The sequence below is a fragment of the Pelophylax lessonae genome (genome assembly GCF_965119305.1).
Source record: "Pelophylax lessonae genome assembly, chromosome: 1".
NCBI lineage: Eukaryota > Metazoa > Chordata > Amphibia > Anura > Ranidae > Pelophylax > Pelophylax lessonae.
Window position 1 is genome coordinate 116,262,219 of NC_138768.1, and position 15,402 is coordinate 116,277,620.

The 15,402-nt window shown below is 41.3% G+C and overlaps 1 protein-coding gene across 1 annotated transcript in view; it reads right to left on the minus strand.

The window, feature by feature from the left end:
* ERBIN (erbb2 interacting protein) overlaps nucleotides 1-15,402 on the minus strand; it is a 277,776-nt gene that overhangs the window by 39,520 nt on the left and 222,854 nt on the right. Inside the window, exons 10-14 of the mRNA XM_082263628.1 lie at nucleotides 13,823-13,967; nucleotides 12,994-13,066; nucleotides 8,786-8,915; nucleotides 3,161-3,276; nucleotides 1,565-1,634 (exon numbers count right to left, since the gene is read on the minus strand). Of these exons, the coding sequence (XP_082119754.1) occupies nucleotides 1,565-1,634; nucleotides 3,161-3,276; nucleotides 8,786-8,915; nucleotides 12,994-13,066; nucleotides 13,823-13,967 (534 nt within the window). The remainder of the gene's footprint in view (nucleotides 1-1,564; nucleotides 1,635-3,160; nucleotides 3,277-8,785; nucleotides 8,916-12,993; nucleotides 13,067-13,822; nucleotides 13,968-15,402) is intronic.

Sequence of the window (15,402 nt, forward strand, 5' to 3'; positions counted from 1 at the left end):
TGAAGGGAGCACACTGGTCACTGTGCATTGAAAGGGGGCACGTTGGTCTCTCTGCATTGAAAGGGGGCACGTTGGTCTCTCTGCATTGAAAGGGGGCACGCTGGTCTCTCTGCATTGAAAGGGGGCACGCTGGTCTCTCTGCATTGAAAGGGGGCACGCTGGTCTCTCTGCATTGAAAGGGGGCACGCTGGTCTCTCTGCATTGAGAGGGGGCACACTATACCTTAATTACTGAAGGCCCCTTTCACACTTTTGTGACCTCAAAGTCACGCAATTTTTTACAGCATTTTTTGCCGCAAAGCAATGCCTATTACATTTTTCTGTTTGCGCTCCCCCCACCCCCCAAAAATTTTGAGCACCAGCCGCCACTGGACTAACGTAAGTATACATATGTAATATGCACAGAGTGGGATCCCTGGGGAAAATTTAAATGACAAGTGGCTGTCCTGCTTTATAGTAACTACAGGGGGTCACCGGCTTGACATTCACAGAAAGCCTTGCATTTTTCTCAAAGAAGGCAAGGTGGCTCTATTTGGACGGGGTGGAGAGATATGGTGATGACGTCACATTCAGGACCGGGAAGACAGCAGCGATTACTGTAGTCCACAGGTTTGGCAAATACATACTCACACTGGTCCAAGCTGGATCAATGTAACCAAGTTATAAAATCCATACTGGAAATTCAGTTTTAATATTTTGGTTAGTTAATATAAAAAAAACTACTCGACAATGTTTGCAACAACAAAAACATTATTCATTATATAGGTTTTCATATCTCAGACCTTGAGCTCACAGTCAGTTTCAGATCATTTTATCTTTCAATTTTCTTGCTTGTATTTAGATTTTTGGATTGCTATTATTAGTTTTCTTATTATTACCTACATTAAAGGCTAAGGAAACTTTTCCAAAAATTTTCTTTTTTTTTGTTAAACCTCCAGCAGAGAGGATTTTGCTTTCAGCACGAAAGGTTATGTGCCTCCCAATGACACCATGATGGGTGTCATTCCCTTCCATGAATGCCAAGGATGGGGCACTATTCCTCCCATTGGCGCCAACGATGGGCACTATTTCGTCCATTGACACCAATGATGGGTACTATTCCATCCATTGACACCAACGATGGGCACAATTGCTTCCATTGACGCCAACGATGGGCACTATTCCTCCCACTGACATCAACAATGGCATTGTTTACACCCACTGACATCAGGACATTTTTTAGTCCCACTGGCCATGGTCCGGCCCCACTAAAGCCTGAAGTACAATATAGTGGCCCTTTGTTTGTAAAGTTTGGAGACTCCGGTTATAGGATAGGTTTATGAAACGGAAGTGAGCTGATCGAAAATTCTGTGAGGTTCTTTCCAAGTTTCTGAACAAACATTGTGACCTTTTAAAAGATACTGTACACATCAGGCTCATTTTTGTAATCCAGCTACAATTTCACAGATTCCTACAAACGTGCATTACAGCTATCTCTTATTCTGAAAATCAAATCTCTTAGCTACAGCAGACTATATTTCACAAGGAAAAGACAGATTTTACTCCGAGGGAAAGTGTCACCCCACCTGATTATCTGACAGCCACATAGCAGTGAGCTGCTGCAGTCTTGTGAAGCTAAAGGGCAAATTCTTTAGCCTGTGGAAACACAAAAATTATTAAAGTTAACAAAGAGATTTATTTTCCTAGTTTACGGACACAGTGTGGGTGTCACAAAAGGGTTCACAGCAGCACAATAACATCTCTGTGGGTTATAGAAAAGAGAAATTACACAGATCTTTTACCAGAATAATGCTAGCTATAAAAAGTTCCAAAACCCTCTACCCACTTTAAGAATTCAAAGATCTTTTATATAAAGTTTCTAAGAAATAGCTCTACTTAGAGATCAACAGTCATGGTCACATGTGAATGTTCTAGAACCTTTCACACTAGTTCTACCCATTACATCTCTAATTAGATAATGTAACTGAGTTGCAGCAGGCGGCACGCTATTTGCTTTCTTTACAAAATAGTAACTATGCTAGTTTAAAGTGTTACTAAACACTAAAAATAGTCTGTATATGCAGGAAAGCATGCTTGTTGTACTCACTGTGGAACCTAAGGGGTTAATCCTCCGCATTGTGTAAAAACGCTGCTTGATCCTGTCTTCTCTGATCCTCCCCTTCTTTTACTGTCCCCAATCCATCTGCTGCTAGAACAGAGCCCTAGGAAGGACTCTGCACATGCTCAGTTTGGTGTTTTTTGCTAGAGGAGTTTTTTTTTTTTTTTTTTGGGAGGGTGCATGTGATCAGTACAGGGCCAATCAGCACTGTCCAGACAGAGGGTCAGGGTTCATACAGCCTCATAGAACAGTCAGAGGAGAATGAAAATTCTTCTTACAAGCTTTAACCAGTGCTCAGCCGGACACTGAGAAGTCACAAGACTGCTATATACTGCTGATGAGAAAAGGTATTTAGCAGTTTATATTTACTAAAATAATTGCATTTCCATGTTATGTGTACTGTGGGGGACCAGATATAGTGAATGCAGGGTCCTGGGTTTAGTAAAACAAAGTCTGAAAGAGAGGCTTAAAGTGGAACTTCACTCTCTCAATCATCATTGGCTATTTTTAATCCTTATGCTGCTAGCATCAGTAAACAGATAGGAGGGTACAGTATATCAGATTTACTTGTTTTAAACTTTAACATTTCTTCAGTTACTTCCTGGTTTTCAGGCCTAGGCAAATGATGTCATATATCCCATGATTCTTCAGTTTTCTCAGCTATGCACACCCACCCTCATTCCTGCATTCCTGAGCTAAGGCCAGATGGGTTCCAGGAAGTATAGAAGAAACCTGTAATTTTACTAATCAGCCTCTGCTTTTCTTCCCCACCTCTTTCAGTACTACTAAATGTGGATATTAAGCATATAAGAAGTCGGCTTTTTAAATTCAGACAGGCTATAGGATGGAAATCACTAATACTTATATTTATATTATACTTCTGCTGAAAGGCGACTTGTGCCTGTGTGTAGTTTGGCATCTATGGGTTAATTAACTGCAATCGGGTTATTTTTAACTTAAGTATACTTTTTATCCAATTAAAAATCAAATAGTTTTTGGTTATGAAATAAGAAAACAAATAAATTTAAGACACACATTCCAAAATTCCAAAAACATGACTTACTTGTTGTCGCTCAGATTAATGACCTTGAGTTTCTGCATATCGGCCATTTCCTCTGGGAGGGACTCCAATTTGTTTGAATGCAAGAACAACACAGTGGTGTTTTTCCAGGCCCCAATCTACACAAATAATAAACAGATTTAAACCTGATGCTATGAAATCTAGCCAGCATCTTCAGCAAGCTTCCTAGGATGACAACAGTTCCCCTCCTACTGGAAAATGATAATGCTAGACATAATGGCAGAGATTTACTAAAATTGGTACATACAGAATCTCTGCTGCTATCCGATCCGATCCTGTCCGTGAAATCTGGACGGATGGAAACCCCATTTTTCATCTGTCAGGAGGATCAGATGAGAACGGACAGGGGGTCCGTTCGCACCCAATCTCCCCATAGAGGACAGAGGGGATCTGACAGCTCCATCTCTGCACAGAGAGCGGAGACAGCGCGGTCATCTGCCTGCTAAGCGGGGATCGGAGGATCGATCCCCCACTGAGCAGAACGGACTCAGTCGGGCGCACCGCCCCTGTGAAAGGAGCCTAAAACTCCCCCACTGTATCATAGGCAAGAAAGGAAGAAAAAAAAATGGAAAAACAAAAAGTAAATCTAAGACAGTATAAAAAGAAAAAAAGGAAATCTAATATCTGCCACCTTATAAACGCTGCCAAATCATGAATTTCTCTCAAAAGGAAAGATCTGCAACCTTCATTCCTTGGACTCTGCCTTCAAAAAATTGAGGGGCTGAATTTATTGGAGGATCTTGTGCTGACGAATCAACATAAGTGAGAGTTACACACTATAACTTGGAATTTATGGAACATGCTGGTCTACTCGGAGGAGAGTAAGTCTCTTCTTGAGGTGCCTCCCACTGGATCGTAGGTGCACACGACTCCTCCATCGCAGGGGCTCTAATTTCGTATTCACGTACACTCACTGGCCACTTTATTAGGTACACCTGTTCAATTGCTTGGTAAAACAAATTGCTAATCAGCCAATCACATGACAGCAACTCAATGCATTTAGGCATCTATACGTGGTGAAGACAACTTGCTAAAGTTCAAACCAAGCATCGGGAATGGGAAATAAAGGGCATTTAAGTGACTTTAAAAGTGGCATGGTTGTTGATGCCAGACGGGCTGGTCTGAGTATTTCAAAAACTGCTGATCTACTGGGATTTTCACGCACAACCATCTCTCGGGTTTACAGAGAATGGTCCGAAAAAGAGAAGCTATCCAGTCTGTGTGTGTGTGTGTGTGTGTGTGTGTGTGTGTGTGTGTGTGTGTGTGTGTGTGTGTGTGTGTGTGTGTGTGTGTGTGTGTGTGTGTGTGTGTGTGTGTATATATATATATATATATATATATATATATATATATATACACAGTGGGTACGGAAAGTATTCAGACCCCCTTAATTTTTCACTCTTTGTTATATTGCAGCCATTTGCTAAAATCATTTAGGTTCATTCTTCTTCCTCATGAATGTATACATAGCACCCCATACTGACAGAAAAACACAGAATTGTTGACATTGTTGCAGATTTATTAAAAAAGAAAAACTGAAATATCACATGGTCCTAAGTATTCAGACCCTTTGCTCAGTATTTAGTAGAAGCCCCCTTTTGATCTAATACAGCCAGGAGTCTTTTTGGGAAAGATGCAACAAGTCTTTCACACCTGGATTTGGGGATCCTCTGCCATTCCTCCTTGCAGATCCTCTCCAGTTCTGTCAGGTTGGATGGTAAACAGCCATTTTTAGGTCTCTCCAGAGATGCTCAATTGGGTTTAAGTCAGGGCTCTGGCTGGGCCATTCAAGAACAGTCACGGAGTTGTTGTGAAGCCACTCCTTCGTTATTTTAGCTGTGTGCTTAGGGTCATTGTCTTGTTGGAAGGTAAACCTTCGGCCCAGTCTGAGGTCCAGAGCACTCTGGAGAAGGTTTTTGTCCAGGATATCCCTGTACTTGGCCGCATTCATCTTTTCCTCGATTGCAACCAGTCGTCATGTCCCTGCAGCTGAAAAACACCCCCACAGCATGATGCTGCCACCCCCATGCTTCACTATTGGGACTGTATTGGACAGGTGATGAGCAGTGCCTGGTTTTCTCCATACATACCGCTTAGAATTAAGGCCAAAAAGTTCTATTTTGGTCTCATCAGACCAGAGAATCTTATTTCTCACCATCTTGGAGTCCTTCAGGTGTTTTTTAGCAAACTCCATGCGGGCTTTCATGTGTCCTACACTGAGGAGAGGCTTCCGTCGGGCCACTCTGCCATAAAGCCCCGACTGGTGGAGGGCTGCAGTGATGGTTGACTTTATACAACTTTCTCCCATCTCCTGACTGCATCTCTGGAGATCAGCCACAGTGATCTTTGGCTTCTTCTTTACCTCTCTCACCAAGGCTCTTCTCCCCCCGATAGCTCAGTTTGGCCGGACGGCCAGCTCTAGGAAGGGTTCTGGTCGTCCCAAACGTCTTCCATTTGAGGATTATGGAGGCCACTGTGCTCTTAGGAACCTTAAGTACAGCAGAAATCTTTTTGTAACCTTGGCCAGATCTGTGCCTTGCCACAATTCTGTCTCCGAGCTCTTCAGGCAGTTCCTTTGACCTCATGATTCTCATTTGCTCTGACATGCATTGTGATCTGGAAGGTCTTATATAGACAGGTGTGTGGCTTTCCTAATCAAGTCCAATCAGTATAATCAAACACAGATGGACACAAATGAAGGTGTAGAACCATCTCAAGGATGATCAGAAGAAATGGAAAGCACAAGAGTTAAATATATGAGTGTCAAAGCAAAGGGTCTGAATACTTAGGACCATGTGATATTTCAGTTTTTCTTTTTTAATAAATCTGCAACAATGTCAACAATTCTGTGTTTTTCCGTCAATATGGGGAGCTGTGTGTACATACATGAGGAAGAAGAATAAACTTAAATGATTTTAGCAAATGGCTGCAATATAACAAAGAGTGAAAAATTTAAGGGGGTCTGAATACTTTTCCTACCCACTGTATATATATATATCTATATATATATATATATATATATATATCTATATATATATCTATATATATATCTATATATATATCTATATATATATATATATATATATATATATATGACCTCCCCTCCTTTCTCCCTCCCTTTGCTCTTCCCCTAGGTTTTCTTACTTCACACGAAGAAATAAAACCAACAGTGTCCCTTTATGTCATATCTTTCTTTTCAGTTCAAATGCTTTTCAGTTCTGCATTGCCTTCATGATTTTCTGACTGTACCACATGGTACGACCTCAGTCATCGCCATTTTTTCTACTAGTCTTCTATTCCTATTCTATCTCTGATGGAACATACCTGGCTAATACGTTGAGTTTCTCACCGTTGTCTGAGTGGTGCTTGTTAATGACAGCGGCCAATTTAGGCGTATGAAAATTCATGTTATATTCTTGGTTGTATACTTTAGGTCTCATTATATTGTTTGATTTGTTGGAGACTGCTGTCTATACATTTTAAAAGAATTTGAAAAAAAAAAAAAAAAGGAAATAAAGAAAAGGGTGACTTAAAAGTCAGAGCTGGGACTGAGCCAGAGGGGGCAATATACATTTAATGTGGGGGCATTATTACTAAAAAACAAAGATCAGGAGATGCTATATAAAGGTTATGTAGAGGGCACAATACACTTTGGAGAGCAACTGCCTCCTCTTGCCTCTCCAAGATGCCAGCTCTGGCTAAAGTTCAGAAGAAGATAAGAACTAGATTAGGAAAAAGGTGGAAAAAAAAGGAAAAATATAGTGAGAAAACAATTCCTACAAGCTACAGCATTCCATTTACTTGCTACAAGCTGCTCTCTAGTTATCTATTTCATCTGAAGCTCAATCTGTCATGATGAAATGTCTAATTCTAAAGGGCCGGCACAGACCATTTATCAGACCCGCCAAACTTTTTCCTCCGCAAGTAAACAAGGTCATGTGCAGATACTGTTCGAACATAAATGGATATAAAAAGACCTATTACTTCCTTCCACTCATCTTTCTGCTGATAACATTAAGTGAGTCTGGAGGGTATGCAATCTCTTCAAAAGCGTATAAAAAAAATCCTCTCCAGCAAAAGATATCCTGAATTTTTATAAGTGTATGTATGTAAAATACATGTGAGCCTCGGCCACGGCCACAGGCTCCTAAAGAAAGGTGTGAAAAGGTAAGAAAAGTAGGGGATGTTGGCAAGTATTTTTAATTTTATTTTTACCAGGTACAAGTATGGTATTTTAGGTAGTCCCTGGATGACCACACATTCCATGGCGGTCAACCACTCAAATGCAAAATCTTTTTGCTCATCCTATTTGTCTTGGGTACTACTGGTCAAGACTGTAAGCAAGGAAAAATTCTAGGTTTTCAGTTGTCACAAGATTAGAAATATAGGGGAATTTTTTCTTTCAAAACATTTTCATTATAGTAAAGAGATCATCATTGTACTGAATATAGCATATACAGAGATCAGAACTTAGGGAGGGACCCAGCAGGTACACTCCCTACAGGCTGCCTGCAGAAAACTGCAAGGGGGCTGATACAAGACCAGTCACCCAACACAGGGGGAGAGAAACAAACTAATAAGTCTTTATTACAGGAAACTCCTGCTCATAAGCTAAGTGCGCAAGTTGTTAGAAAATACTTCACAGATGTGGAAAAAAATACACAAAAGACACCAAGATCTAAATTGATTCCAAACATAATTTATTTCCCCCTAAAATGAAAAATGTTTTACTTACCTGCACTGTGCAGTTGTAATGCACAGAGCAGCTGCGAACCCCCTCTTCCAGGGTCCCCCGCCAGTGTTCTCTGCTCCTCCGCAAGCTGATTGCTACAGGGGCCCTCATGCAAGCGTAATCCTGAGCTGAGCTGTGTGCATCTATAGACACAAGCACGGCTGAGCCCCAACCCCTCCTCAGTAAAGCGTGTAGAACCAGGAAGAGGGGAGTAGAGCTGCTGCAGATGGGACAGTGCTGGATGGGCAATAGACTCAGGTAAGAGTTTAGAGAGGGGTGCTGCTATTAAAAGGTTTCTTTTTTACCTTAATGCAGAGAATGCATTAGGGTTAAAAAAAAATAAAAAATAAAAAAAAAAAAGTTTGTCTTTAGAACCACTTTAAGCTCCAGCTCCAAGACTTCTTTAGATTGGGGCACCAATGGCGCTCACCTTCCACAATTCTTCCATCAGTCTCTGAGCAGTTTATCTTTAGGCCCAAATGCTGTCAAGTGGACTCTGCTTATGTAAATATCAAGTCAGTATTTCCATAGGACTTCTGGGGCCCAACAGCAGCAGATCATGGTGGTGACACAGCATAGCTAAGGTAGGTATATTCATCTTGGGGGGCACCAAACATTAAGATTACTTTTCCAGATCGTTATTGAGCATTCGTTCACTCTATCTGCATATATACATAAAAGGAGTGTTGATCTAGGCAATCAAATCCCCACTGAATGGTAAGTCAAGTAGAGTCCTGTGGACGTCTGTAAAGTGAATTAGTCCCCACCACCGGGCTTCTTTGTAGCCAGTTAAAAATTGATTGAATGTTTTGCCATTTTCTCATTTTGAATTTGATTTAGACATACACAGAGTATGAACACAACAGGCACTGTACCTCTGGGGGAAGCTGTATCAGAAAGTTGTGATCAGCAGCAAACGTTCGTATCTGAGAAAACTGCCCTATAGAGGAAGGTAATGCTTCAACTTCATTGAAACTGCAATCCAGCTCTTCTAGGGAAACAAGCCTGGAAGGAAAACAGAGACATTTATTTAAAAACAAAACAAAAGTATAATTGCTTTCACCTTTTTTTCCACCTGTTGTTACATTGCACTGCTGCTCATCTCCTTCAGGACTTGGTCACACTTAATTTAATTTAACTACATTTCCAACACTCAACAAATACTCTTATAGCGTTTGTATGAGCATCAGACAGGCGTCAATGAGCTTTAGAATGGGGAGTTTTAAAAGCGTTAAAACACTCCATAATCACCCTATGCGTGGTTTCAGCGCATTTGATGACCCTTAAAACTGCTCCACAATGGAAAGTGACAGAAATAAACGAATTTTAACACACCGCAAACACCTGCCAGAGCGTTTGCTGAGCATTACCATAAACTTGAATGGGAGGCGTTAAAAGGCTTCAAAACGCCTCCAGACTCAACATGAGGCTTTCATTTTGAAGCGAAGCATCGCTAACGCTTCATGTTTTTTGTGATAGTGTGAACAGCACAATGTGCTGTATATTGTATCTTGAGCATATGCGTTTGAGGGGCGTTTTTAATGCCTCTCAAATGCTTACTTTTTAATGCCAGTGTGAACTCAGCCCCAGTCCTGTCCACATGTACTTCAGCTAAGGTTGCATGACATTTGTGAGGTTTCCTAATGATAACTACAGTAGAGCATGCCTGCATAATATGTGTTGACACTGTAGAAGTAGAATTTGGAGACAGAGACACAGCATGTTCTCCCTAAAACAGAGAGTGCTTGAACAAGGCCTTCATGGCAGAATCACCAGGCACTATTTTTAAGTGGTAGTAAAGTCTGCCTGTTTACTTGTGCCTATAGGTAAGCCTTTAAACAAGACTTACCTGTAGGTACAGTGAATATCTCCTAAACGTGCACCATTTAGGAGATTTTCACATTTGTAGCAGCTGGTGACATCATCGGGGCATGCAAACTATACTCTGAATGGAAGGCACACTCGAGTGTTACGGTTTATTCAGAGTGCTGTGACGCAATCGTGGCTCTCTTGCGCAGGATTGACGTCATTGTAGCCTGGCTATTCAAACAACCGGAACGTGCAAACTTGGAAGGAAGACCAGGTGAAGATGGAAGCCCAGTCATCGCAGACAGCACGCTGCTTGAGAGATCCACTTTACAGTTAAGTCTGTCATAATGTGCTAGTATGCGGTACAAACTAGCACATTATTGCCTGCAGCAAGCTATATGTTTATACTCTCCCCACTACCACCACTGCATATTCTGCAGATTTTTTCGTTTTCTTTAAAAACACTTATTTAAAATTTTCTACCCTAAAAATTAAAAGAAAAAAGGTCATATCACTTTAGATTTATCAAAACCATATATAAGATCAAACTTAAACACTTTCAATTTGTATGCAATCAGGCAGGCTCTTTCGCTACAGGTAGTGAAAGGTACTGAAGGTAAATCCAAATAAAATTGAATGAGAAAATTGTGTAATGTATGGCCAGCCTTAAGCCTGGTAAACACTATCAGTTTTTTTGTCGTTCAACCCAGCGGGCTGAACGAAAAAAAAAAAAAAATCTGAAGAGCTCAGGAGGAGAACCTGTACTAACAATCGGATGTTCATACAGCAATCTCCCCCCTGCTGAGTTATTGTGTTCTGACAGGGGTCGGCCCTTTTTCGGTCATGCCCCATCGACAGAAGCTGGAGGTTCGGCTGGCTTCTGTCAGACAAGCTGCCGTATGCACGGGCCTAGGCCTAATGTTCGGTCTGTGTGGGAGGAGTCAGGCAGAGCCAGCACATCATTGCAGGAAAATTAACTCAACAGTGTTAGGCGATTAGCATACATCATGCTTATCTAAGCTAGTACACACAGCTCAATACAACACACATTATTACCTAATACAATAAGGAACACACATTGCTTGTTCTACTCTCAAAGACTATATTCACACAGAGAGTAACACAACAATTTAAAGAGGAAGTAAACCCTCCTCAGGAAGTTGTACCTATAGGTAAGCCTATGATAAGGCTTACCTATAGGTACTGTAAATATCTCCTAAACATGTACCGTTTAGGAGATATTTACCTTTAATGCAGCCAGTGACGTCACTGGCGCATGCGCTCTGAAGGAACGGCTGATCGTGCCGTTCCTTCAGAGCCCCGTGCCGTGACCGTCGGCTCCCGCGCGCGTGCGCGGGAGTGACGTCACCGCGGCTCCGGCCAATCAGATGACCGGATGCCGCGATCCCGGAAGACGAGCGACATGTCATGTCGCCCGTCATACAGGTAAGAGAGCGGCACGGCGGGGGCTCGTTCTAAGGTAAGTATTTCATAATGAGCTAGTATGCGATGCATACTAGCTCATTATGTCTTTCTCTTATGTTGATTATTTAGTGTTTACGGGGCAGGCTCTGGAGTAAATTGTTCTCATCCAGATGACACTAGCCATATGAAAGCAGTAGTGATGGACACAACCTAAAGCCCAGGAGACGTTTCTATGTAAACTCCATCATTAAATCTCATATCAGCTTTAAGAAGTTAATGAAATCATAAAAGTATTTTTCAATATTTTATAACCTGGAGCTTTCATTAGGATTACTACTGGATATTTCCTATTTTAGAGGAAAACATTTTTTCCAGTTGTCCCCTTGCATTGTCAAAACACTTTGCCCACTGCTGTCACCATCAGAAAACCCTGACCTGAGGAATGAAATACAGCAATTGAATGTAGGCAAGAACTGACTGTGGGACTTCATCAGCACTGAGATGCAACAAAAGATGTAAAAAACAAAAAGGTGAAAAGTATTCCATTAAAAATAAACATTGCATTATTTGTAGGATACATTTTTAACAAACTGCTGACAGGCAGGGTTTTTATGCTTCTTTCTGCCTGTCAGCAGTAATGTACACTGAGCCACACATGCACAGCTCAGAATACATTTATGGCACCGCTCTGTGCTGTGATGAAGGGACTCTTGTGCACATGTGTGGGAGTGACGTCATCAAGGCCAGGCTATTTAAGCAGCCAATCAGAACGAACCTGGGGAGGGAGACTGGGAGAAAATGGAAGCACCTGGGGACCAGTTAGAGCGCTTATAGTGCAGCACTGAATGGCTTCCTTTGACAGCCCATTCAGACTGGCGCGACAGGATTTTGTGGGGCGACCTGTGAAGTCGCGGTGCACAGCGCGCACCGCGACCTCGGCGCGACTTGCACGGACTTCATATAATTGAATTCAATGCAAGTTGCCTCCAGGTCGCCCCAAAGTAGTACAGGACCCTTTTTCTAAGTCGGAGCTACTTGTGTCGCTCCTATTAGAACGGGTCCTGTACTATTCAATGGCGAGGGACCGACCGCGACTTGTCAGGCGACCAAGTCGCCTGACAAGTCGCGCTAGTGTGAATGGACCCTTACAATTAATTCTGCCACAATATGCTAATATGCTCTGCGTACTAGCACATTATGACAAACATGCTAGGGGCCGGTTTTAAAAAATATATAACTTAGAGTTTAATTCAGTTTTAATTGCAGTAAAGAAAAGTCAGTCAGCAGCCCGGCTATGCTTTCTGGTAGTGCTGTGTCAATCGTAAAACTGGATGGACACAAATCTTTTTTTAGCGGGTAAAACAGATCCCATATATGTATTTCCACAATGTATTTAGCAGTTTGCCTGAATTTATTTAGCAGGTCAAACTTTTACAGATGTCTAGATCCTCTGCTGGGCAGCTGGCTGTGGCTTTACACCACCAGAATATTTGCTTACATGATAGGTTTTGTATTTTTACTTGACCTGTATTTTGGCTTTTTGTTACCAGCTGCTAGCTTGCTCCTATTCCTATATTGCTTTCTCAAAATGATTTGGTAAACCTGTACTATTTGGAAAGCTTTACAAATGATAACTAAAGTGGACTATAACTGAAGTTATTCATTACCAAATTTCTGGGAAATGCAAATACTCTAAAATAATCTTTCTATTCCTTGTAGAAAGACAACATATTAATAGGGTTTCAACATACTGCCTAAAATCTAGAAGCTAGGTTAGAATATCTAGCATACAGGAGAACTATATCTAGTAAGCAACATTGCTATTTTCTTGTTAAAATCTACAACTTACCCTCCAATAGAGTCTGGTAAATACATGAGCTGGTTTTCATCCACTTTCAGAGTGGTCAACTTCTTCAGTGCACCTGCATTCAAAATAAAAAATAAATCACACAGATACAAGAAGCACAGTAAAAATCTCATACAGGTAAATATTAAAGTATAACTAAAGGCAATTTTTTTTCTTTTGTTTTGCATAGAACTCCTGTCAGTTTTTATTGCTGTCTGTGCCCCAGTTAAGGAGATTCACCAGCTCTATTTGTCCTGTTCACCATTATCATTGAAAGTAAATCCCAAATTTTGGGTTGTCCCCAGAACAGTAACCAAGTAACAGAGTGGAAATATTCCAATGGGGACACAAGTTCTGGTGACCTGGGGGCCCCCCAAAGGAATTCCCTTAATTTGCAGGGATTTCCTCTCACCTCCTGTTTGGCTATGGGAGAGCAAGTGAAAAGGAAATCTCCCTAATTGGACTTGTGGAGATGGTAAAAAAGAAATCTGACATTGGTTATGACCCTCTCTTACACTATCCAAAATGAAGAAGAAAAAAAAAAGTTTTGCTTATAGTTCTACTTTAACTGTTATTTTCAAGAAGGGTTGCTTTTCAGATTTTAAAGTGACATTCAAATAAAATCATGTTTTGTGGGTGTCCCTACATTTGAAAAATTGGACTCCAGACTGCCAAGTAAGCAGCTGGTCCTTATAAGAGGGGTGTTCAAAATAAACACCCATCTTAGGTTATTACATGGAAAGATCCTACTCAAATAAGGGATTTCTTTTTTTTAAGTCCCTTTTTTTTTATCTATGAAAGTGTCATATACATCCACCCCCTAGATACCAACCAATAGACTCTGGTAATTGCTGTATGGCATTGCTGGACAGTAGCAGATCTTGTAAACTTTCACACCCAGCGATGCCATCTTCCACCATTTCTATGTTGTTCTTTGAAAGGTCCAAGTAAATCAGTTGCTTCAGACTTCCAAGAAACTACAACAAACAAAAGACATAAAACAGTAACATCCTGCCACACATTTACTGAATTACCATTACCAGGAGAACCTTCATGCTCTCCAGCAGACATGGGGGTATAAAGCTCAGGCACAGCTTTCCTGTGTACTTACAGCAACAATTATTTATTTTTTTCACAGGATAAGTAATAATGCTATTCCATGCTGCTTTATTAGTCTCATGCAAGAATTTAATATTACAAGTTATTATTATTATACAGGATTTATATAGCGCCGACAGTTTGCGCAGCGCTTTACAATACAAGTTTTAAATATGTATTCATATCTGACCAGGAATGGACTTTTCATGAAATTCAGAATCGCTGGCCACCAGGACACTGATCCACTCAGCTTAAAGCGGAGTTCCACCCAAAAGTGGAACTTCCGCTTTAGGTATTCTAACCCCCTGACATGCCACATTTAACATGTCATTTTTTTTTTGGGGGGGGGGGGGGGGGAGCGGGTACCTAGTTTTGACAGGTACCCGCTCCCACTTCCGCTTGGAGCGCCGCGGCGCCCTGAACGGAAGTTCTCCTCTCCCCCTCCCTCCCTGCAATCTTCTGGGACACGTCAGAGGTCCCAGAAGATTGCCGGCCAATCACGGCGCGCAGCGCGACTCGCGCATGCACAGTGGGTACCCGGCTGTGAAGCCGCAAACTTTCACAGCCGGGTGCCCACAGCAGTGATGCCGGCGCCGAGGGAAAGGATCGAGGCTTCGGGCGGCCGCATCGCTAGACCGTTGGACAGGTGAGTGAATGGCTGGAACTCCGCTTTAAAAGACCATAGGAAAGTGCTCCTGCTCAGCTGATTAGGCAGAGATAGCCCTAGTTCATAAACTTCAAGCAGCACCTAAGGCCCCATGAATGTGCACTTAGGGTATGATAAAGTAAAATCTCAACTATTATCATCATTTGTTAGCTGAGGGTATTACCCTATTGAGGGTTCATCCTACAAGCATAATTTAAAATTGAAGTGCATGATGAATCAAAAAAATAAATAAATACATTTCAGGGTTCCATTGTCCTATCAGTCACCATCAAAATCCCTTTCTCTTTAATGATCTAAAAGACATAAAAACCACTATCCGATAAAGATATTGATGGCCAGTCTATGAACGTCAGAATTAAAATTAAGAAAATGTCACAAAACTGAAACAAAACAAAAATAGTCACAAATATATCATCTATGTATACTGCATGCATTTGCAGAATATTCCAAAACTGTAAATACAACCAGGTCCGGAACAAAATGAGCAAAATTTATAAATTGGAACTCAGAGCATATACAAAACATGAGAGCAGTATTACACTTTGCAAATTCTGCTCAGAGGAAGAAATTGACAGAGGTGCACACAGGGACTATTCAAAAATTTCTCCAGTTTGGAATAACTACAAAACCAATGTCTCTAAAACTCC